The sequence below is a fragment of the Medicago truncatula genome, chromosome 7, assembly GCF_003473485.1.
Source record: "Medicago truncatula cultivar Jemalong A17 chromosome 7, MtrunA17r5.0-ANR, whole genome shotgun sequence".
In the NCBI taxonomy this organism is placed as follows: Eukaryota; Viridiplantae; Streptophyta; class Magnoliopsida; order Fabales; family Fabaceae; genus Medicago; species Medicago truncatula.
Genome location: NC_053048.1, coordinates 34,635,043 through 34,659,549, shown reverse-complemented (window position 1 = coordinate 34,659,549; position 24,507 = coordinate 34,635,043). Strand labels below are relative to the sequence as shown.

At 34.3% G+C, this 24,507-nt stretch overlaps 1 protein-coding gene and 1 long non-coding RNA gene across 3 annotated transcripts; one reads left to right on the top strand and one right to left on the bottom strand.

The window, feature by feature from the left end:
• Window positions 1-12,187: 12,187 nt before the first annotated feature.
• On the top strand, window positions 12,188-14,507 carry LOC112416455 (uncharacterized). The gene is made up of 2 exons (XR_005643058.1): window positions 12,188-12,644; window positions 13,563-14,507. It is a non-coding gene; the product is annotated as an uncharacterized lncRNA (long non-coding RNA).
• Window positions 14,508-15,248: 741 nt separating this feature from the next.
• LOC11433154 (vestitone reductase) lies at window positions 15,249-18,646 on the bottom strand. Of its 2 annotated transcripts, none has more exons than XM_003623658.4 (4): window positions 18,456-18,646; window positions 17,149-17,673; window positions 15,711-15,909; window positions 15,249-15,598 (listed from the first exon to the last, which is right to left on the bottom strand). In XM_003623658.4, exons 1-4 carry the CDS (start codon window positions 18,574-18,576, stop codon window positions 15,457-15,459), a joined length of 987 nt encoding a protein of 328 aa, XP_003623706.3. In that variant the 5' UTR covers window positions 18,577-18,646; the 3' UTR covers window positions 15,249-15,456. The 2 variants fall into 2 exon arrangements, with proteins under 2 accessions (XP_003623706.3, XP_024625859.1); XM_024770091.2 differs by having other exon boundaries at window positions 15,250-15,598; window positions 17,149-17,676.
• Window positions 18,647-24,507: the final 5,861 nt, after the last annotated feature.

Here is a 24,507-nt window from a genome sequence, read left to right as displayed (position 1 = left end):
GAACCGGACCGGTCCATTTGATTCCTTTCTCCTTTCTTTCTAAACCTTTAGATCCTGTCTTTTTTTTTAATCTAACGGTCATGAATGTGCAATTTATGGTGTTCTTTAGTACACCTTCAGATCTAGACTGTTTGATTTTTAATCTAACGGTCAGGGATGATTCTGTTAAATCACACGCATGTCCTTTGCTTGCAGTGTTCCATGTTCTTTTTTATCCAACTGTTGGATCTTAGATCCTATGGCTGTGATGAGATCTTGGGATTCAGATCTGGACCTCTGGACTAATCCAATGGTCCAGAATTAATCCTGCTGAGCCATTTGTTTATTATTTTTATTTGTTATTATTTTTACTTTTTAAATGTTGTTTTTTATTCTTTTTGACATTTTTATGTTCAGAAAAAATTCCAAAAAATGTTTTTCTCACTATTTTTAATTTTCTATCATTGTTAAAAATCCATCCTATTTTTTCCTTTTAATTTGTTTTTTTTATTTCTCATATGATGATCTTAAATTTTTTATTATCTTAATTCTTGCTTATTATTTCTTATGTCTCATTCATCATAATATTTCTTGTGATTACTAACTATTTAATTTTTGTTTTGAATCATAGCATGCATATTCAATTTTCTCATCATTTTATTTTGTCATTGACTTAGTATGTATAAATAGGGAATTGATGTAATTTTATTTCTTGCATTTTATTTTGGCATAAAGGCCTTAGGGTTGTATTTAGGAATTGATGTAATAATGTAGGTAACACAAGCACCGACACATGCACCGACACTACCACATTTTATTTACCGCTTTCCGTTAGTTTTTTACGACGTTACGTTAGTTTTCACCGTTAGTTTAGAAAAATCATTTTTCACAAAAAAAATCAAATATGTCAAATTCAAAAAATATTTTTTCTTAGCAACATTTTCCCTTTATTTTCTTAATCAAATTTTTAATCAATTTTAATTCAACTTCAATCATTTTTAAAATTTAAAATCAATCAACCTCACTCATTTCTTTTATCTCATGCCTTGAGGCCTCTTTCTCTTCTTAAAACCATTTTCAAAAAAATCTTAAAATCAACCTAACCCACCAAAGAAATTTTTGAGTGGAACTACGTCGGTTTTGATCCCTTTCCCAAAAAGGGTACGTAGGCAGAGGACTCGTCCTTCCAAATCAAATAAAAATAACCAAAAACATACTTCTTCTCCCTCCATTCTTTCACTTAGACATTAGGCAATAATTTTTCAAATAAACAAGTAGTTTAGCACAAAATAATCTAGGTAAGAGGTTCCTATGGAATACCATAGACGCTTAGGATGCTAGCACCTTCCCTTCGCGTAACCAACCCCCGAATCCAAAGTCTCGATAAGGGTTTTTACTCATTTTTTCCCTTCCCAAGAATAAAAATCGAGAGTTCAAAGGTTGACGATTCAAATCAATTAATGGTTTGACATCCGAAAATCGCGAGCACAGAAATGGCGACTTCACTGGGGACGTAGATCCTACGCGGGTTAAACCCACCTTACTTTCTTTATTTTGTGCTTTATTATTTGTTTGTGTTTTGTAAATATTTTGCTTACATGTTTACTTTATTACGTGAGTGGTGAGATAAGCTCTACACCCGAGCTTGAGGGAAACTTAAGATAGGACGGCGGTATAATCATAGTGTCATGCCAAGAGTACTCTTCGGTATTGGCACATGTGATAACCCCACTCAACGGAGGGATCTTGGAAGTATATGTTGTCAACGTGAGTACTCATGTTTGGCATGCTATTTTCAAGTGACCTTTGAAGTTGAGAACCTTTAGTCACCTTTAACCCATCTTGGCCTTTTAGGAACGTAGTGCGGTGGCTAATCGAGAGTACTCTTGAATTAGTTGATACGCGATACTACACCCAAACGAGACTTTCCGACGAATATAATTGGAATGGGAGTACTCCTGTCACCCGATAAATATTCGGAAGTGGTTAAAGACTTTGGGAACTTGGTAGAACCCGTGATACAGGTACGTTTTAAACCATAGTCCTTACCAAATGGCGTTGTTACCATTGACTCCAACGTTGTGGAACTTACCCTCACCATGTATTCTATCCACTTAGCATAACCATGCATACATGCATTCATTCATAAACAACCTTTTCCATCAAAAAAATTTTTTGAAGGACTTAGACAAGTTTTTGTAAACATCACGGATATGGACCTTGTAAGAATGAACACCAAGAAATACAACTTCCAAAATCTTAACTAAGCTTTTAGCTTATGTTAAAGAACTTTTTCCTTGGTTTCGTTCTTACCTTTTGAAAAAGAAACCTATTGTAAATATCTTGACAATTTTCAAATGAAACAATGTTCCTCTGCCATGTTTACATTTCACTTTAACAAGTCCTTCAAAAAAAAAAAAAAAAAAAATCTATTTTTGCATAAGCATATCATGCATCATTTTGCATTCATAGTTTCTAGTCTGTATCTCACACTGTGTCTTCTCCATAAAAAGGTCAATTCATTAGTAAAGTGGTCAGATGTCTTCATCCAAGTTCGGCTCACATATGCAGACACTCGTGCAAACACAAAAGTTGGATCAACTTGAGCAAGAGGTCCACGAGCTTCGTGGAGAAGTAACAACACTTCGGGCTGAGGTAGAGAAGTTAACTAGCCTTGTATCTTCATTGATGGCTACAAAGGATCCACCGCTTGTCCAACAAAGGCCTCAGGCACTATGTCAGCCAATATGCATGAAACGGTCTCGACAACAGGGTTCTCAGCGGTTTATCCCTCAAAATCAGTCTCCTCAACCGCTTATACCTCAAAATCAGGCCCAAAAAGCATCGCAGTGTGACCCGTTTCCTGTGAAATATGCGGATTTGCTTCCCACTTTGCTGAAGACGAACCTTGTTCAAACCTTGTCACCTCCTCATGTGCCAAATACGCTGCCTCCCGGGTATCGTCCTGACCGCAATTGTGCCTTCCATCAAGGGGCACCAGATCATGACACTAAGCAGTACTATCCTTTGAAGGAAAAACAACATCTGGCTTCTCACTCTGTTGCTGCTGTTACACCCATCACCAATGTTCAAGATCCGGGCTATCAACCCCAGTTTCAACCAAGCCAACAACAATATCTGGCTCCTCTATCTGTTTCCGCTGTTATGCCCATCATGAACGCGGTCCAAGATCTGGGTTATCAGTCCCAATTTCAACAATATCAACAACAACCTCGACTACAGGCTCCAAAAATAAAATTTGATCCAATTCCAATTAAATATGCAAAGTTGCTTCCCTATTTGCTTGAGAGGAACCTTGTCCAAACCAGGCCACCTCCTCCGATACCGAAGATATTGCCGGCTCGATGGAGACCTGATCTCTTTTGTGTTTTCCATCAAGGGGCACAAGGTCATGATGTTGAGCGCTGTTTTTCTTTGAAGATTGCGGTCCAGAAACTGATTGAAGATGATCTCATACCTTTCGAAGAGTTTGGATCTGAATGTGCAAGTTAATCCTCTGTCGGATCTTTGGACCTGGTGGTGGCATGTGGAGTGTTTATTTGCAATTTGGTATTTGTTGATGTTTATTTCTACTACTCTCTTGTTCAATTAATATGTTTGTTTATTGCTTTATGTTTTTTTTAATCCTTTCGTCCCACCCGAGACGGAAGTGAACTTGTTTAGGGCTTTTTGCTTTTCGTATTTTCATCATTAATGAAAAGGTCGCTTGATCCCGACTTTGTTTTATTTTTGTGCTTTTTCTGGAAAAATGGTAATACAAAAAACAAAAACAAAAAAGAATCTTTTTCTTTAAATCATTTCCACATATTTGCATAATCATAATGTTTATATCAATAATCAAATCATGCATTAATAAACCCGTTGAACACTTTAATCATATACTCCCTCTCGACCTTGAGTTCCTTGTATCCGAGGCTGAATAAGAGGATGATGAAGAAGCTTCCACTGAGATTTCTCGCCTACTGGGGCATCTTGGCCGTCGAAGCTGCAAATATCAAAAGAGATTGTCTAGAAGAGGACTTTCATGTACAAAGACTGGCACGAGATGCCACCATTTTCCTTGCAAGGATATTGTACTTCAAGTGAACACTTCAGCAGGGGCAACCCACCCTCCATCCCTCAGTATACAACATAAAGGCAATGCCTCACATGAAGGTCAAAGTCCCGTCAACGGGAGTTCCAATGAAAGCTAAGCTTGATTGAAGTTAAAAGTGTTATTGCCGTATGGCGTGAACAATTGTATCAAAAGCATGTTTTCAACAAGAGAAGGCTCGTCCCCTTGAATTTCAAGAGAGTGGCCTTGTGCTCAAAAGTTATGCTATCTGATTTAAACAAGCTCCAGGAGCAATGAATGCCTAATACAAAGCATGAGGTTAAACTTGTATGTCCTGTGAATACCGATGCAGTCAAGAAATACTTTGTTAAAATGAAAAAGCTCGATAAGTCACAAACCTGAAAGGGCGGCTTAGGCAAAAAAGAGCGTCTCGATGGACTGAAAACCCAAAAGGGCGGTCCATGCAAAAGTTAGAGACATATAAAAAAAATTGATTATCCTGATAGGTTGAAACCCGCAAGGGCGATCTATGCAAAAGTTAAGGATCATGACAAAGTAACTGCAGCTGGTCGGACATGACTCATATGGGGCATTTCAGCCGTCAAAAGACCTCCGACTCATGGCAAGGTAATTGCATCAAATCAGATATGATTCATCTGGGGCATCTTAGCCGTTAAAGGGTATCCGATCTGAAGCGTCTGCAAATCAAAGACTCAAAACAGTGGAATTCAAAATTGGTAGAGGAAACAGTGGTTATCGTGTTCAACGTACCTTTTCCATATAATTACCATTTTTTCCAAACTTTTAAAATCTGTGGAACCACGCCTTTGGCAGGCCACCATTCCATTTACATTAACTTGAGCTTGTGCCCTTTTATTTAAAATTCTTATTTATTCTGTTTGCGAATTTTTCTTCTATTTTTGATGTTAATACCTAAAGCAAAAAAATTCAAAAAATCTTTTAAAAAAAAAAAAAAAAAACTTTTATCATGTCTTCTGAAAAGCATAAACAACAAGTACATCTTCTTTGAATTTATGAGTGGGTGAAACATACATCAACATCCGTCTCAAGGACAGTTAAACTCTGCAAGGTTGGCATGACCAAAAGCTGAGAGATGACCTCTGTCAAAAAAAAAAAAAAAAAAAAAAAAAAAAAAAAAAACTCATTAAGTCGAAAACCCGAAAGGGCGGCTTAAGCAAAAAATGAGCGTCCCGGTGGACTGAAAACCCGAAAGGGCGGTCCAGGCAAAAATTAGGGGCATACAAACATAAAGAATATATTCCCGGTGGATTGAAAACCCGAAAGGGCGGTCCAGGCAAAAGTTAGGGATTCAAAAAATATAAAAAAAAAATGAAATGAAAAATAAAAAAACAAAGACAGAGACATCACAGTGCAAGAGGGTCAAATCGAAGAATGCACTCGGTATTGGCTTACAAATGGCAACTTCTGCCTATGGCTTGATGTATGGCGACTTCTGCCAAAACATGGATTGGTACCTCTCTAGTGGTTTGATTGAAGGCGATTTCTGCATGTGGGTTGATTAATGGCAACTTCTGCTTGTGGTTTGATTAATGGGTCATTATCCCTTCAAGCGGTTTGAGTATGGGGCATTTTCCCTTCTTCGCCAGTGATTTTATTTCCAATGAAGATTGCTGAGTGTTTGTACTGCGATGTCATTCAACCTCCTATCTTACCTATCCAGTCTTGTTTGTCAGTTTCACCTGTTAGATACAGTCATACGGTCCTACAAGTTTCATGCGTATATTCATACATTCATTCATATACATATACATGCATATAACATTCATGCACATCTAACATGCATACAAATATCATTTATACATAAATTGCATTACCATCCAATGTCTTATTCCAATTGTATCTCATTAAAAGCGTCATCACTAGTGTGGCTGATCCAGAGATGTCACCAATCCACAATATTTCAAATGGCACGTTCTTCATTGAACAGTTTGGAAATCCACTTTACCTCGCTTCCTCAGTATTCCAAACGACATGTTCTCCATCGAACAGTTTGAAAATACAGAAGTATGTGTCAACAGTTGGTCCGAAACTAGCAGGTTCAACGAAGGAGCAGTAGTCATTGCAAAATAAAAAAAAATATAAAAAAAAAAATTGAGCGCACTGGGGGATCAAAAACCCGAAAGGGCGGTCCAGACAAAAATTAGGGGCACAAAAAAAAATACCTCCCCGGTGGATCCAAAATCCGAAAGGACGATCCAGGCAAAAATTAAGGATTTCAAAAATATATACAAAAAGCAATGACTATTCAGACAGGACAGTACGACGTTGTGTTTGTGGAATGGCGGCTTCTACCCCAGCTTTTGACCATTGGGTCTTACCCCAGCAGTGGCTTGATTGCATCTCCAGTGACTTTATCCCCAATGAAAGTTTCGAGTGTTCGCACAGTGATGCCGGACTATTCTCCTTGTGGACATGCCCAATCTGGTCTCAACCAATCTTACCATTACATTGTTATACAAATCTCATACATGTTTATTGATTCATGCATACATAGCACGCATATAAATATCATTCATACATAGTTGCATTTTTTACCCAATATTATGCTTCACTATCCTCAGATATCATCCCCAACGTGTCTAACTCCAAAATATCATCAAATCAAACATGTTCCAAAGGGGCAGGTCTCACCAGTAATCAGTCTATACAATTCCCCATTGTCTTCAGACGAATTCCTTGTTCCCCTCAACTTTATCTTTATCAAGTCGCTCCCCTGGTACCAAGCTTTACATTGTCTTTACTTTCACCGGAGGCTTTGCTTTTAGAAAATGCTAATGGTCTGTCTTGCCTTTATTTTTTACCGTGTGTTTGCTATCCCATAATGTTAGCAAATCCTATCGGTCTGTCTTGTCCTTACTTTCGCCACTTGTCGGCCAATCATGTCCTTACTTTCGCCACTTGTCGGCTAAATCATGTCTTTACTTTCGCCACTTGTCGGCTAAATCATGTCTTTACTTTCGCCACTTGTCGGCTAAATCATGTCTTTACTTTCGCCACTTGTCGGCTAATCATGTCTTTACTTTCGCCACTTGTCGGCTTAATCATGTCTTTACTTTCGCCACTTGTCGGCTAAATTATGTCTTTACTTTCGCCACTTGTCGGCTAAATCATGTCTTTACTTTCGCCACTTGTCGGCCAATCATGTCTTTACTTTCGCCACTTGTCGGCTCAATCATGTCTTTACTTTCGCCACTTGTCGGCCAATCATGTCTTTACTTTCGCCACTTGTCGGCCAATCATGTCTTTACTTTCGCCACTTGTCGGCCAATCATGTCTTTACTTTCGCCACTCGTCGGCTAAATCATGTCTTTACTTTCGCCACTTATCGGCCAATCATGTCTTTACTTTCGCCACTTGTCGGCTAAATCATGTCTTTACTTTCGCCACTTGTCGGCCAATCATGTCTTTACTTTCGCCACTCGTCGGCAAATCACGCCTTTACTTTCGCCACTTGTCGGCCAATCATGTCTTTACTTTCGCCACTTGTCGGCCAATCATGTCTTTACTTTCGCCACTCGTCGGCTAAATCATGTCTTTACTTTCGCCACTTATCGGCCAATCATGTCTTTACTTTCGCCACTTGTCGGCTAAATCATGTCTTTACTTTCGCCACTTGTCGGCCAATCATGTCTTTACTTTCGCCACTCGTCGGCAAATCACGCCTTTACGTTCGCCACTCGTCGGCCAATCATGTCTTTACTTTCGCCTTGAAACAATGTCATTTATACTTACCTATCATTTCCTTCCCCAGTGATACCTATCCATTTGTCTCCTAGTCAGTCTTTGCATCATCTTTACCTTCATGCTTACATTATATTCAGTCATATTATCACATTCATCAGCATCACATCCCTGGCATTTCAAACGGTCCAAAATTGGCGTTTTTTATATATTTAAGTCTCCTCGACCCTTTGGTTTAAAAGGTCCCCTTTTAAACCCTTCGTGACGAAGAAACTTAAATAGGGGCATCTGTCATACCCCAAATTTGGACCATTTGAAATCTTTTTTGTCCACATTTTTTAATAGTTCAGATTCTCTTTTATTCGTTTTTTTACCTTTTAAAACTCGTGTTTTCGTCATTAATCATTTAAAAAAAACTTTCATCTTGCATTTAAGTCCTCGCTTGCATTTTCTACAACATTTAAAATCACTCCATTTGCATTTTTATAAACGCATTTTATAATCCTTTTAGTCATAACAGGCAAGTCATTTTAAAATGGCTAATCGCATTTTAAAAGGCGTGTCTTTTTAATCATTTTAACCAAAATTTCGGCAGGGAGGATACTTTGAAGTACCTCATGTCAGATTCCGAAGGGACTTTTTATTTTCTTTTTTAGGCTAAGTTGTTTATTATTATTATTCTTTTTTATTTTTATTTTTTTAGAAAAAAAAAACAAACAGAAGTCACTCACGTGACCTCTTTCTTTCTCTTTTCTTTTTATTCTTTTTTTTTTTATTTGTTTTATTCATTTTGTTTTTTTTATTTATTTATTTATCTTTTTGGTCAAATCTTTTTCTCCAAGTCTCAGCTGCAGGGGCATTTTGGTCATTGGTTTGTACCAGAGCCAACCCTAGTTTGTCACTATAAAAACACTGTCAATCATTGGGAAATGGGCCAGAAGTCACTGTTCACGTCAAAAAATCAGCAGCAATTCACAAACACTCATTTTCTACTTTTCCAACCCTTTTTCAGATCAAACACTAAAAATTACAAAGAAAATAACATGAACTCATGAAGAATATTCATAGATTCATCAAAATCCAGCAACACAAAACTTAAACAAAATCTCAAATCAAACCCATACAACCACAAATCACCATCAACACAGCCAAAACCGGAGCAACACAACACGAAACGGACCGGAGCAACACAACACAAGCCAAAAGAAGCAAAACAAACCGGAACAAGGGAGAGAGCAACCAAACGAACCAAGAAAGAGAGTAGAGGTAACTTTTTGCTCTTTTTTTCTTTGAATCTTGCACTCTAGATCTAGGTTTGTGTGTGGTTTGTTTTGAAAATCTTAGTCCGGATTTGAATAGAGGAAGAAAAAGGAATTCCAAATATGTAAAAAAATTTTGAAAAGGGTGAGTTTTGAAACTCCGGCGCGGTGGTGCCACCACCGGCCACCGCGCCGGAAAATTGTTGTCCGCCGGAGAAGAGAGAGGAGGGAGGCGCTGCATTTTTTTTTCTAGAGAGAAGGGAGAGCAAATGTTTTTAGAGAGAGGGAGGAAGGAGAAAAATGAGGAAAAAACCGGTCCCTATGCTTTTATAAACATGTGCAGACCGGTCTGGTTCATCTGAACCGGACCGGTCCATTTGATTCCTTTCTCCTTTCTTTCTAAACCTTTAGATCCTGTCTTTTTTTTTAATCTAACGGTCATGAATGTGCAATTTATGGTGTTCTTTAGTACACCTTCAGATCTAGACTGTTTGATTTTTAATCTAACGGTCAGGGATGATTCTGTTAAATCACACGCATGTCCTTTGCTTGCAGTGTTCCATGTTCTTTTTTATCCAACTGTTGGATCTTAGATCCTATGGCTGTGATGAGATCTTGGGATTCAGATCTGGACCTCTGGACTAATCCAATGGTCCAGAATTAATCCTGCTGAGCCATTTGTTTATTATTTTTATTTGTTATTATTTTTACTTTTTAAATGTTGTTTTTTATTCTTTTTGACATTTTTATGTTCAGAAAAAATTCCAAAAAATGTTTTTCTCACTATTTTTAATTTTCTATCATTGTTAAAAATCCATCCTATTTTTTCCTTTTAATTTGTTTTTTTTATTTCTCATATGATGATCTTAAATTTTTTATTATCTTAATTCTTGCTTATTATTTCTTATGTCTCATTCATCATAATATTTCTTGTGATTACTAACTATTTAATTTTTGTTTTGAATCATAGCATGCATATTCAATTTTCTCATCATTTTATTTTGTCATTGACTTAGTATGTATAAATAGGGAATTGATGTAATTTTATTTCTTGCATTTTATTTTGGCATAAAGGCCTTAGGGTTGTATTTAGGAATTGATGTAATAATGTAGGTAACACAAGCACCGACACATGCACCGACACTACCACATTTTATTTACCGCTTTCCGTTAGTTTTTTACGACGTTACGTTAGTTTTCACCGTTAGTTTAGAAAAATCATTTTTCACAAAAAAAATCAAATATGTCAAATTCAAAAAATATTTTTTCTTAGCAACATTTTCCCTTTATTTTCTTAATCAAATTTTTAATCAATTTTAATTCAACTTCAATCATTTTTAAAATTTAAAATCAATCAACCTCACTCATTTCTTTTATCTCATGCCTTGAGGCCTCTTTCTCTTCTTAAAACCATTTTCAAAAAAATCTTAAAATCAACCTAACCCACCAAAGAAATTTTTGAGTGGAACTACGTCGGTTTTGATCCCTTTCCCAAAAAGGGTACGTAGGCAGAGGACTCGTCCTTCCAAATCAAATAAAAATAACCAAAAACATACTTCTTCTCCCTCCATTCTTTCACTTAGACATTAGGCAATAATTTTTCAAATAAACAAGTAGTTTAGCACAAAATAATCTAGGTAAGAGGTTCCTATGGAATACCATAGACGCTTAGGATGCTAGCACCTTCCCTTCGCGTAACCAACCCCCGAATCCAAAGTCTCGATAAGGGTTTTTACTCATTTTTTCCCTTCCCAAGAATAAAAATCGAGAGTTCAAAGGTTGACGATTCAAATCAATTAATGGTTTGACATCCGAAAATCGCGAGCACACATAACTATTCAAAAGATGAAGAAAGAAAAAAAGATAAGGAAGAAAGAAATGAACCTTACGATGCCAGACCATCAAGCGACGGCGCGGCGGAGGTGGTCATCGGAGGCGGACGCGTGAAAACTAGTTGAGGTGAGTGTCACCGCTGCTGCTTTGAAGTGGCAAGAAGAAAGAGCGGCAATCGTTCGTATTCTACGTTTTTCTCTATCGTTTTGTTTTATTTGATTTAAACTTGATTTTTCTGTTTTTTTATTATTTTAAAAAGCCTTGACATGTGTCAAAATCTGATTAGTTCTATGTCACAATGTCACCATATTACTATGGCACTGAAGTGCACCCCCATCATATATTGGACTAGGAGTTCAAAATTGAAGTGGACCATATTACTGTTAATGAAAGATTGTAGACATGTCAAACCATTCCTCATTCATTGAATTGTCGCCATGTCTAACGACATATCATATCATACTTATTTCTAATATATAAATAACATTGTTAACAATTTGTGCCAACCCTAATTCTTATGGTTTTGGCTCCAAACTGTTATAGCCGTTAGATTCATCTGTGTTGGCCCCACATATTCTTTGCCACAACTTACAATTCACAAGACAATGATACCGCTCCTAATATCTCTGCCGTCCTGACTGTAATCAAGGCAGAAATAAAACGGCTGTTACTGTAATTCACACGCCCTCAACTATTGGATTTCCAAAATGTTATTGAATGTATTCCAGTTTCCCATGGTTTGGTTTTCTCAAATGAAAAGGTTTATGTCCTCTCCCTTTTCTATCATCTTCTTCCTCTCATTTACCCCAAAATGTCACCACTGTCTTTCTCCTCTTATCACTCCCCTTCACCAGTGCTCTCCGTTACGGCGACACCCTTGTCGTCGTCGACTCTACCAGCACCTTCTGCGCCGGAAGCTTCATTGGTTCTCACCTATGCAGAAAAACTCATGTCTGAAACCTCTTATCGTTTTCAATGTTTACAACTACATTATTCTATTGAGACTTACCTTTCATGTTCTTTTTGGGTTTCAAATGTTGTTTTAGAATTAGGCTTTAAAATTGTCTCCACTCCTTTTACATTCTTGAATGAATTCTTTTATTTTCTTTGTGATTTAGGCATTGAAGTAATATACAGATTGCAACAGAAACTGTCATAGAGTGATTGTCTGTTACAAGGATGTTCTTCTTTTGCTCCATTTTTAGCAGCATTAGAGGAAAAGAAACTGGCAGAGGAGGATACATAACATAGTAGTAAATTGCTTTTGCCATTAATTTCTCTAACACATGTAGCATGTAGCTGTATTGAAATTTGACAACTTTGAAACAGATCTTTCAACATATTTCAAGTTACATGTGATTATATTTCACACAAAATAGTATAGTTTAACAACTCGGAGATAGTCCTTAGAAAGCAGGAGAAATTTATTGTTATTAGACACTTTAATGGCAAAATAAAATAGTTCCTCTCAATAATTAATTTTAATCCCACAGTTGAGATGCTTTTCTTAATTTTTTTCTCTTTATCAACAAATTAAAGAATTGGAAGCTACTCATCAAGTTAGTTTTGTATTTTCCTCTCCTTATTCTTTCAATCTTTGTGTGGAATAGATTATGAAATTCAATTACTTACTCTTGCAGGATTCAATTGCAAGAACTACAGAGTGAAGCAGAACGGCCATTGTAAAGAATACTTCCCATATGCCATCAATTACTAAATGACGCGGTCTATACAAAGAAAAGGACAAATCACATACTTAAACACAAATTCTGGAGGTAAAGTAAAAATGAAGATTTTTGTGGGTAGTTATTATTGAATTATTATTATTCAGATTTTTGCGTTTGTGACATTGCTCGCTGAGGTGCCAGTTAGAAAGTAGCTAAGAGCACATGTACATACCAATGAAAATGCATTTTTCTGTCTCAATTTGACTTTAGGTTAAGTTTGATAGATTTCATGGGAATTGGCTATGTGAGCTTGATGACAGCAAGAGGGAATTTGATACAAACATTAACTTTTGTAATTACTAAAACATTAACCAACTATATTTTTAGATGATTGACATTCCCTTAAAAATAGTAGGCTTCATATTGTTCCGTATGGCATAAGTTGTTTGATTGTTGAAACTGTGGAACTGTTTTGGTTGGTTGTATGTTGAAGGCTAGAATTTCTTCTTTATTGATTGTAAGGGATGTTGATGGTCATTTAGTTAGTTGTACAACATAAGTGGAAAGGAATTTCGAGAACCTTGGATATTTGAGTTCTGTTGTAAAACTTAATGGAATAGAGGTTGAACTAACTCAAGCATTGAGCCAAATGAATTGTCCTTTGATAATATCTGAATATGATTTTTATTTTTTTTTGAACAAGCCAAGATAATATATGTATATGTTGGTTAGCTTCAGACACAAAATGACCACTAAAGACTTTATATAATCTCTTCATGTGAATTTTCAATAGACTATGAAGTATATGTTTCTTTTTAAACATGTGAATTTGAGTAGTTAGGCAAGTTGTCAATCTACTAATAATTGTGTTGCTTAACAAATAGCCGCCTCTGCAATGTACTCAAGAAATATTGGAGGTGATTTGCCTTCTAGGGCTGGTGCAAAATTTAGGTCCATAAATTCTGCTTAATAAAGATTCTTAAAAAAAGATCTTATAAAGCACTTTGTTTCTTGCTTTATGTACAGGTATATTGGTTCAATGATAACGGTGGAAGCCTGTATGGAATACAGAGTATTACGAATTGATTATAGTAGAGTTGGAGTCTAATGGGTAAAATTACTCATTATATGCTTATCTTTTTCCTGTAGTAACATGTTTGGTGAAGTCACCGGTAACGCCTCAGCCGTAGGTTACATCCTCGAATTATCTCACGACTACGTGAGATTGATACCGAGGTGTGCAAAATTTTATGTAAAGTTTCTAAATCTTTTCTCTTTAAACTTTATGTCAACTATTTCTAAATCTTTGCTCTTTAAACTTTCTGTTTTTCTACTACTTTGTTAGTTTTTTCATCTATTTCTTGCTTCATTTCCTCTATTTCATTCTTCTTATTGAGTATCAACCTATTTTTGTTAAATTATGCATTAGCCTTAGTTAGCATAACTCCAAAATATATGCTTATAGAATATTTGTTTCTTTATTTTCATATTCAGATGTTTGTGCTTAACTATTCAGAGCTGGTTCAAGGTAATTTTCGACATAGTTTAGAGCTGGTTTTCAGCATATGGACTAATGTAATGCAGCCGCGGTGTTTTGGTACTGCACCTGCTACGTAGCGGAGTTTTTTCCTCCCTACGTTCTGATTTGTCTCTGTGTTCCAGCTGCAACATATCGGTTTTATTTTCTTCTCTTTTCCTCTGTCTTCAAGTGTTTTGGCTAAAAAAAAAAGTAATGTCTTTATGTAGTCTCAAAACTATATGTAATCCTTACAAAAATCTGTTATGAACCTTAGTGGATTAGTTGTTGTGAGCAGCATTTCAAGGAAGCAAATTTAAGACATAGTACATGATCATTGAAGAACTGCTTGGGGCTGTCAATTGCATGCTAAATTTATAAGTATAAGTTTGGAACTATTTATTGATTGTAATTTTATTTGTGTAAGTCAACTGATAAAGGTTAATTAATAATCACTCACTTTCTTCTACAATATTTTTTTGAAAAGTCTTCAGTTTTTTTCTCTGTTAGAAAGATTATATGTTGTTGTCAGTTTCATAGATTTATATAAGATTATATTCTATGGATTTTGAACAACTCAGTTGGACCAAGCATGGCTCATTCCATATCAATTTAAGACTACATGTATCTTTGATTTTTCTATACTTAATTAAATAAATGTGCCCCTGTTGGTAGTTATTTTAAATTGAATAGAAGAAAATTTTGTAGAAATGTGAAATTGAACAACAAAGAGACAATTTGTTAATCTATCAATTACGGTCTTTGTAAAATTGTGGATCTCATATTCTGCAGTATGCTACAAATGTATGTTGATTGCATCTGTATCAGTTTGTTTTGAATTGTAAGTAAAAATTATCTGATGTTATTGTTGACATAAGTAAATATTGGGGTTTTGAGTCTATTTTGGCCATTTTGATCAATTTAATTTTAAGGTATCAACTACCGTTTGAATGTTCTTTGCTTGGTTGTCGTGATTTTTTCAAGGAGCATTACTTTGTGTGGCCGATTTAGATTGCTTTCATTTGAGTGCATACTATATATGTCCCGTGCTTTCATTTTAGACATATCATTACCATTATATGTATGTAATATATCTGAAATGAAATGTACTTACTATTCAATTGGGTGAAAGGTTTATACAATATTCTTTATGTTTTGAATTGCAATGAAAAATACAGATTGAGATACGCTCATTTTGAGAAAAACAGACAGGAAAAAAGTTATTTAATAAAACAGATTAATATAAAGACAAGAGTTTTTTACACAGTCTTCATAACATATCACAACCACTAATTGTAATCTATTTTCAAGTGATATTGTGAACTATATATGACCCGTGCGATAGCACAGGTGGAAGATCTAGCGATTTATTAATACTATAAATAATCTTGTTAACTTCATGATTCAAAGATAACCGTTTTCCTTGCAACATTCAATTGCGTCCTCAAACATTTCCTCAAGGCTATACTTGAACTTGAATCCATCATCCATGAGTTTCTTTGAGGTTAAATGTGGAAGCTTAGGACCTTTAACTCCCATAAGCTCTCTAGAAGAAGAAAATACATTGAAAAATATTAGTTACAATGAAAGAAAGATTGCATAAATTTAGTTAAGTTATTTACATGGATAAAGATAAATAATTAATATGTAGAACTCACTTGGATGTTGGTATTTGAAATTTAGGGTACTTGGAAGAAACAATGTGAACTATTTCATCAATAGTTGCAAGGAATGGTGAACAATTATATCTTCCTTTTGGATTAGGATGTTCAAGTAAGAATATATGTGCTCTTGCCACATCATCAACATGCACCATATGGAGACGAGAGGCTGCCAATGGATTATTGTCAATATCACCTGCATGCAACAACTTCCACTTGTTAATTTTCATTAATAATTTAAAAATCTTTTATGGGACTTGACCAAAAAAATATAATCATTTCTAGGAATGTTTTTGACTAAATATACAACTTTTTTTTTTTACTGGACTTGGAAAATATACTACTATTTTTTTAGGGGAGAAAATATACTACTATTATTCTCATTGTTTAAGTTGACATTTTACTACTATATAACTAAAAATTAACCATGTTGTTGTTGATCAATTAACAAAAGTAAAAAGTCTATAGAAAGAACATCCATTTTCACGAGGTTTTAATCATCAACATACAGTGGTTGAAACATTCAAAATCATGTAAATAAAGGAGATATCAAATTTTGACATAGTTTTTGAAGAGAAAATTTTGACATAGTTGTTTTCTTTCCATTTTGTCATTCATTTAAATTATTATATTTATCACTTTTTATTCAAACAAATGATTTTTAAAAAGAAAAACATCTACACATGACATCAAGTTTTTGTGTAACTTTTTTTCTTCTTCCAATTTTACTTTTCTTTAAACTTTTTCTAGAAAATTTTATAATTTAAATTATTTTTTGTAAAAAAAAAAAAACAAGCAAGTGAGCATATGTCATAACGATAGTGTTGATAAAGATATATACTAATAAATGTGAGGTGTATATGTTGCTTTTCAAAGAATTTTGGATAATTTATCCAACACAAATGAAAGTTAGCCACAAGTAATATAGTATTTTTTTTCATCAGTAAAGTAATTTTTACACCACATACAAATTTACTCATGTCATATGACAAGTATTTATTGGGTGTTGCATAAATTAAAAACAATTCTTGGAAGAGCAGCTTAGAAAGAAAAAAAAAACCATTAATAAAATAAAATGTAGTACTAGTTGCCTTTGGAAAAAATATTCTATTTGTAAAACGATATCTAAATATAAACAAAACTTTATGTTTTTACTATCAATAGTTTGACCAACTAAAATCAATTTCAAAGCAATGAATGTTAAAAAGACGGATTTGAATTAGATGCGGTCACAATATAACCTCCGGTCCTTACAGTAAGCACATCTTGACCGTTGGATTAAAATCACATGGTTGACATTTTAAATTTGTATTCAAAATTTCATTTGGTGAAGAAATTAGAAGACAAAACAAACAAAGTATAAAGATGTGCTAACTTAATTTGATGTATTTTTTACTGCAAACAAAATCAAGAGATTATAAGAAACTTCACTTACCAAATAAGAAAGCTAGTGAACTAAAGATAGAGCCAGGAAGCTTAGGGCAAATAAAGGGTCCAACAACAAAACTTGGTACAAGAGTTACAATATCCAAACCATGTTGTTCTCCAAATTCAAGAACAGCTTTCTCAGCTAGGGTTTTAGAAACAGCATATGACCAAGCAAAAGGCTTCAAATTTCTAAGAATATTCACATCACTCCAATAACTTTCATCCATTACATCTTCTTCTTTGTCTTGCATATACACAGCAGAAGCACTTGAAGTGTAAATAACTCTTTTCACTGTCTTTGAATTTTTGCATGCTTTTAGAATTCCTAATGCTCCATCAATGGTTCTTTTTGTCACTATTTCCTCCCGTTCGTTCTCTTCAAAATCAATTGGAGTAGCTGTGTGGAATATTCCAATGCACCCTTCAATTGCTGCATCGAAACTTTCTGGGTTGCAAAGATCAGCGTTGAAAATTTGTAGGTTTTGAGATGCATTTGGAAGATTTGTGAGGTAGCTAACATCTTTCTTTTGGCCTGCTGTTTACATAATTTTGGTCACATATGTATCAATATCATTACATGATGAAGAAAATAATAATAGTAAAAACAAACAAAAATGACATATAATTTGGTTTCTAGTTAAGTAAGAGATTGACACACACTTTCTAACCCAAAAATTCACATCCCATTAAATTCATGAGACCACATAATTTGGTTGAAGCAATGTAAATTTTAACCATCGAAGAGTGTCCATCTTTTCGCTAATTATATATAAAGGAGATACCAAATTTTGGTCTCACAAAATTTTTAGCTTAAAAAAAATCGAATAACTAATCTTGCTCTCTCTACCCAATCAAATAACTACTCTTTTTTAGATGATTGAATAAAGTTGTATTTCTTCCATTATTTTTATCGAGAAAAATAGATAGACGTGTATATTAAGTTATAATAAGTTACGAATCGATATTTGAAGAGGGAAAGTTGTGTTATCAAAGGAAATTAGAGACAAAAAAAAAAAAAAAATTGGTTTCTAAGTTTGGTCTTTTAAATTGTTAGCTAAAAAAAAATAGTGACAATTTTTTCTATTTTTATATTTTGTTAACTTTTTCTAGCAGAAGAGTTAATTTAAAAATATGAAGTACAGCTTAATTCAATAGAGATACTTTAAAATAAGAAAAATTAATAATGTAATTTAAATGAAATTGATTTTTTTTCATTTCTTTTTAATTAAAAATGTAACAGTGGATATAAAAATGTAATTTAACAATGAATTGATGTAGTTTATAGTTGTTTTTGTTACTTTCAAAAAGGGATACCTGGATTAGATCTAACAGTGGTATTAACAGTGTAACCATCTTCAAGGAGTCTCTTAATAATCCATGAACCAATAAACCCTGTACCTCCAGTCACACAAACTCTTCCTTTCCCTTCTTCCATTAACACACTCTTGCAAAATATTTTTTCACACTTCACTTTTATTTTTGTTGCTTCTGTATGAATGTTGATGGTCACACACACATATATATATATATATATACACGCATGCATGCATCTAAAGTTCTTGGTTGTTACTTTTCTGTGGGCATACTAATTCTTCCAAATACTATAATATTTCAATATTTCTCCTTGCGGATTACACGTTCCTAACTTAACATTTTAATTGGAGAAACTGGGGATAAAAATACTGTTCTGAATGTTGAATTTATGGTGCTGTCAAATAAATGTGGTGATATGGTATTTCTGTGTACTTCCTATTATTGATTCATTTTTTTAATTCAATAACTTTGAAAATTTTAGGTCGCGTTAGGTAGGACAATGTATTATTATATGCAAGGGCCGGGGTTCGAAATCCGGACACCCCCTTATTCACCTTATAAGGTGAATTCTAGCCAATAGATTACCTTACCAAAAAAAACTGAGAAAATTTGATGAAATAAATTTAATATTCTTTTTGGTGTAAACGGCGAATGACCGCCACAATAGCAAAAGCTAATCTCTCGATTCTTGTGATATCCAAATAAAAGGTAAATTATACCTAAGAGTTTTAATATGAGTTTAATATGAACTTATATAATTTTCAAAACACTAATTAATCGCGAATAATTTTACATGTGACTTTATAAACAATTAAGATTAACATCAAATATATTTGTAATGATGTGACAATTAATTACCAATTTATTGATGAATAATTTTTATTTTTTTAAGACTTAATCACGTTTTTGTCCCTTAATTAAAAAACAATAATTGATTGAGAAAGCCTAGCAAATTCTTTTTACTCTATTCACGCTTGCCCCTTGATCGGTGTATATTGAAAGTCATGTTTGTTGGCTCTTACACGTTTAAATCCACTTATTAGATTTGTTCGGATCTCATTCTTGCAGTCCGATAATAATAAACATTTGAAAGGACCAAATTAATTTGATTTGCATAAAATATTTTAGTTTTCTTCATCAACGGTTCTTTTCTTTTCCAACGGCTTTTTTTTTTCTTTCAAATATATAAATTGGAACTCTAATTACACAATCTGCAATCTACACTCCAAAATTTCTTCCAATAATAATAAGTGGTTCAGTTCTTCCCCAATTCAAAAAATTTGAAACCCTAATTTTCTCTTCCCCAATTCAAAGTTGAGCGTGTAGGAAGTGAGCTTATGTTGATTAAGTTTGTGGTCATAATTTGCTTGTTTGAGGTTTTTAACATGGTATTGTATTATTCTAGGCATGGGTAAAGTTCTAATGAAAAGAGGTTGAAGATGATTAAGAAATGTAACTTTTATATAATAATATTGGGAACTTCTATGGTACACCCGCAAATTAAGGTGTACCGGTACTCTCGCTTACAAATTTTATAAATTAACTATCATTTTTTGTAAAAGAAAATAGGTGTTTTTAGTAAATAATCAAAATTCTCTATTATGAGTAATAGAAATTCAGAAAAATCAAATTTTATTGTGTTGGAGTTTTGAGTAAATAAGATTTAGTTATTATAATTATAGGTGATAGAAAATATTTTTTCCTACAAAAAATAACTCATTTAACTATTAATTTTAAAGATTTGGTGTACCAATATACTCAAATTGTTAGGTGTACCATAGAATTTGCCAATAATATTACCATCAAATTAGTCCCTGAATTATTTCTCTATCTATCAAATAGATCTCTGCTTTGTATTAAAAATCCATCAAATAAATTCCTGAATTGTTTAATCAGATATTAAATTAATCCTTAAAGCATATGTATACAAAATTAAATAATAAAGTCAGAAGACACAAATTGAAACTGAAGTATTGCCTCTGCCTCTTTAGTACTTGTGATCTGATTTCAAATTAGCCCTTAGAGGTCGTTCTTAGCAGGTACTGACGATCTATTTGAATTAGCTTTTAGCATATACAAGCTTCTTGATTAAAATAAATTTATGATTCTTCAGATAAAAACATGTTTTTTTAAGCTTATAGATGTTAACAAAGAAGTTAAAAATAAAGAAACTAATTTCAACTCGTATCATACAATGTGAGTGCTTGAGTTGAGCTTCATAATCCAATGCATAGTTAAAAGAAAGACAGATCTGAACACACATGCATGCCAGGGAAAAGTAGTTAGCGATTTGAACGAGTGTATAGAAACAGAACAATGACTTCATAAATTAGAGGAAATGTGTTACCTTTTACCACAGACGAACACAACAACTTAAAAAATTAGAGGATCGTCGGAGATGATGATGATTTTGGAGAGGTGAGAATGGGAAGGTTTAAGCGGGAAGCAGAAGGGTCAAGGACGTTTTTAATGTTTCTGACTGAAAAGTGAGGAAGGAGGTATGGGTAATACATGAGTAAAATGGGAAAAGCAGAAAAAATTAAATTGAAAAATGAAAACTGAAATTTTTCGGCTTCCATCAAATTGGTCCTTGAACACATGGCTTCCTTGTTGCCAAGTGTACAAGACAACACAACATGCAGCACGACACATCAGCATGACTAACGGAGCACTTGGACGGAGGGACCTCTTTGATGGACGTCTGACAAATTCAGAAATTAAGTTGATATTTCGTAAAATTGAGGGATGAATTTAGCTGATCCGTAAAAATTCAAGGACGAATTTGATGATTCACTCCACTTTTGTATGTGGGGACGCCCACTGGAATTGCACATGGAGCATGAAAATTCCGCCTCGAGTTTGTGTCTTGATTAGTGCTCAAAAATGATCTAATTCATGTGTTAGTTTAGGCATTTTGGTGCTTTGTTTTACAAGTTATTGATGGAAAAGCTTCAATTATGTGCATTAATGCCATTTATGCTTTGTATGCCTTACTCAGCCCTTTTTGTGCAGGAAAATACAAGCCAGGATCAAGAAAAAAGCTCATGAACCAAAGTCTGCATGCTTAAGCGTCCTCCCGCACGCTTAAGCGTGAAAGTTCCAGTAGCCAAAGCCCTTCCACTCTTCCAGCACGCTTAAGCGTAGTCCTTCATCTGCAGTGGATAAGGCACACGTGGCAGTTTCTCAATGGCTAGCTGAAGATTTTGCAGTCGCACGCTTAAGCGTCCTCCCGCACGCTTAAGCGTGCGCTGACAGCTTCAGCCATATAAATAACTTTTCTCTCATTTTTGTGGGACCTTCTTCATTCTTTTTGATATTTTTACGATTTTTAGAGAGAGAGAGAGGGGGGGCATTTTTAGAGAGAGAGAGAAACATGAAGCAAGAGTGTTAGAAGTGGATTCTTTCCAAAATTTGTTGAGACATCATGAATCTTGTCTTGTCATGAATCTTCATCTTTTCTTCCATTTTCGCAAGGCTACTATGAAAGTAAGTAGCTAAATCTATCCTTTGGGGTTAGAGATACTTGATCAAGTTAATATGTACTCTTTTTGATACTTAAATATATGATTCTAGCAATATTTTACTTGATGTTGATTTTATTCTTGTGTTTAATGTTATATCTTTGATTTGAAAAGATGTTGAAAGATGCTTTTGAATCTAGGGTTAGAATAATAATCTAGCAAAACTTTAATTGTAGACATGGAATTTAGGTTCTGATAATCACTTTGAATATTGGAACTCAAAGCTTTTGTATCATTTAATAGTTTGGGAAATCGACAATATAACGATGCAATCGACTATTGGATTGTTTAATAGTTTGGGAAATTGACATTTAAATGATTCATTAGAAATCACGACATCATTTGGACACGAATGATGTTGTTGAGGAATATGTGATAATATCGAGTAAAGCTAGAATCCATTTAGGTAATCATAAGAGTGCATTATTTAATGCTTGGTCAATGACTCTAACCCCAAGCGTGAATTGCCCGGCCTCGTCTCAATTTTATTGCTATATTCCAATTTAGATTAGTTTTTAATCAATCAATCATTTGAACTATAAGTTTAGAACGATAACGATTGTTGAACGGCTTGAATATCGCGCTAGTCCCTCTAGAGACGATACACAAAAATACTTACTTTTGATACTACATCAAAAATGGCGCCGCTGCCGGGGACTGGCGTTTAGATATTTTAAGCAAAGCGACAATTTGTATTGTTTTAAGATTTTGTATATAAGCTGTAAATATTTTTCTTTGATATCGTATAAGTTGCTTGCACTTACCCCTCTTTGGTATGCAAAGAAAAAAAATTCTTGTTAGTTATATCTGTTTCAGATGGAATGGTTACTTAGCAAGGAAGAATTATGTGAACAAAAGGGGAAGAAGGTGAGCAAGGCAGAAATTGACCGTGTAATAGACGAAATATGTGCCTTGTTCAGCAAACAAGATCTAGGGAGGGTATGGACTCCACATCAGCTGTACTTCAAGTTCATGGAATTCCTCCCAAAGCGAAGGAGTAAAAAGGATGATGTCTTGTCCGTCTCATTTCAACCACCCTAATAAAACAGGTGTCGAGCTAACGACATTAAACAAGTGCTTGTTGGGAGGCAACCCAATTTTATAAGTTTTCATGCTTTATTTATGAAATTTAGTTAATGTGTGTTTTAAGTACCGTTGTTTAAAGACTTGATCAAAGCTTTCGAATGTTTTGGAAGTTAAATTTTTTGTTTCACTCTTGCTCTTGTGTTTCAAAATGAGATTGCTCATGAACCTCAACTTGCAAAGTGCTCGAAAGAGCCGAAAATTGAGAAAAACTCAGGTGTGTGATAATGATATGAGTTGTGAGAAAGCGTAAAGTCAAGGTATTGGTTTCCTGTTTTTCTAGGTATTCACTAAAATTTGAAACTAGTACTTTGCACAAAATCTATCTCATCTAGTTCTTCTCATAAACATGTTTACTCTTGAACCACTTAGTACTTAGCCTAAAGTGAGATAGCTTCAAATTGTTGTATTATATGCTAGAGACCGATAATCATTGTCTAACTTGTTTTTGTTATGTTAAATCTGATAATTGTTTTGAATTGTGTGTAAGCAAGGAAAGGATCAAGGCATTTTTGAAATCGAGTTGAAACACTTGACCACATAAAGCCTACCCGTGAGTATTTGACACCCCAATCTGAGCCAAATGAATCAAGTCCTCAAACATGAACTGTCAATATTCATAAGCACAGTGCTCTTTGAAATTGCCCGAAATTTTTCAAAATCCAGTTCATGTTTGACTCACTGTAGGACTTTGATATTTTCACTTTGTTGAACCCTTAACCTTCTCGTACTCTGTCCCTTGCCTTAGGATAGGGGAACATTCAATTAGAGTTTTGTTGTGTTTAAGTTGGGGAGAAAGGGAAGTATTTTATGTCAAGTATCATGGTGAATTGTTAAAGTTACATGACAACATTAAATTGTATATATTTTAGAAGTATCAAAGTTTGTAAATTTGAAAAAGAAAAAAAAAAGAAAAAGAAAGAAAAATAAAAAATAGAATAAGTTGTCAAGGTTATTTGGATAGATTGTTGATCACCAAGGGTTTGTAATGATTGGTAGAGAAGGTTATGGGTTTTAATTGTTGATACAAGGAATGTTCCTCTGTGATAGGCCTTTTGATTTCAATTATCCCGCGTATGTCATTTCTTTTGTAGCCCGACCAAGTTATAACCTTAAGAAAGACCTTTGGATCCATGCTTTTTGTGCTTTTTGAGATGTATTTGGATGGACACATAACTTAATCAGAATGTTAGATTGATTGTTGGATGTGTGTACATTACCCCTCACTCATTGTTTTTACTTTGTTTTATCTACTTACAAAGAAGTGTCTTAGGTGTGGTTCATAGATAATCATGTTGTGGCTTGAACTGTTTCAGGTAAATTTTGTGCTTAGGACTTGTTTCACATTCATAGTTTGTGGTTAGATTAATGGAAGACTTCATGCTTGCCCGCACATTTATATTTGAATCACCACCTGAGAAATTTTTAAAATGTTTGAACTGTTTGGC

Coding starts and splice junctions, on each gene's coding strand:
- LOC11433154 (XM_024770091.2), bottom strand. CDS start 18,576: ATGGAAGAAGGGAAAGGAAGAGTTTGTGTGACTGGAGGTACAGGGTTT. Junction 15,910..17,148: donor TTCACTAGCTTTCTTATTTG/GTAAGTGAAGTT, acceptor TGTTGCATGCAG/GTGATATTGACAATAATCCA. Junction 15,599..15,710: donor TTTCAAATACCAACATCCAA/GTGAGTTCTACA, acceptor TTCTTCTTCTAG/AGAGCTTATGGGAGTTAAAG.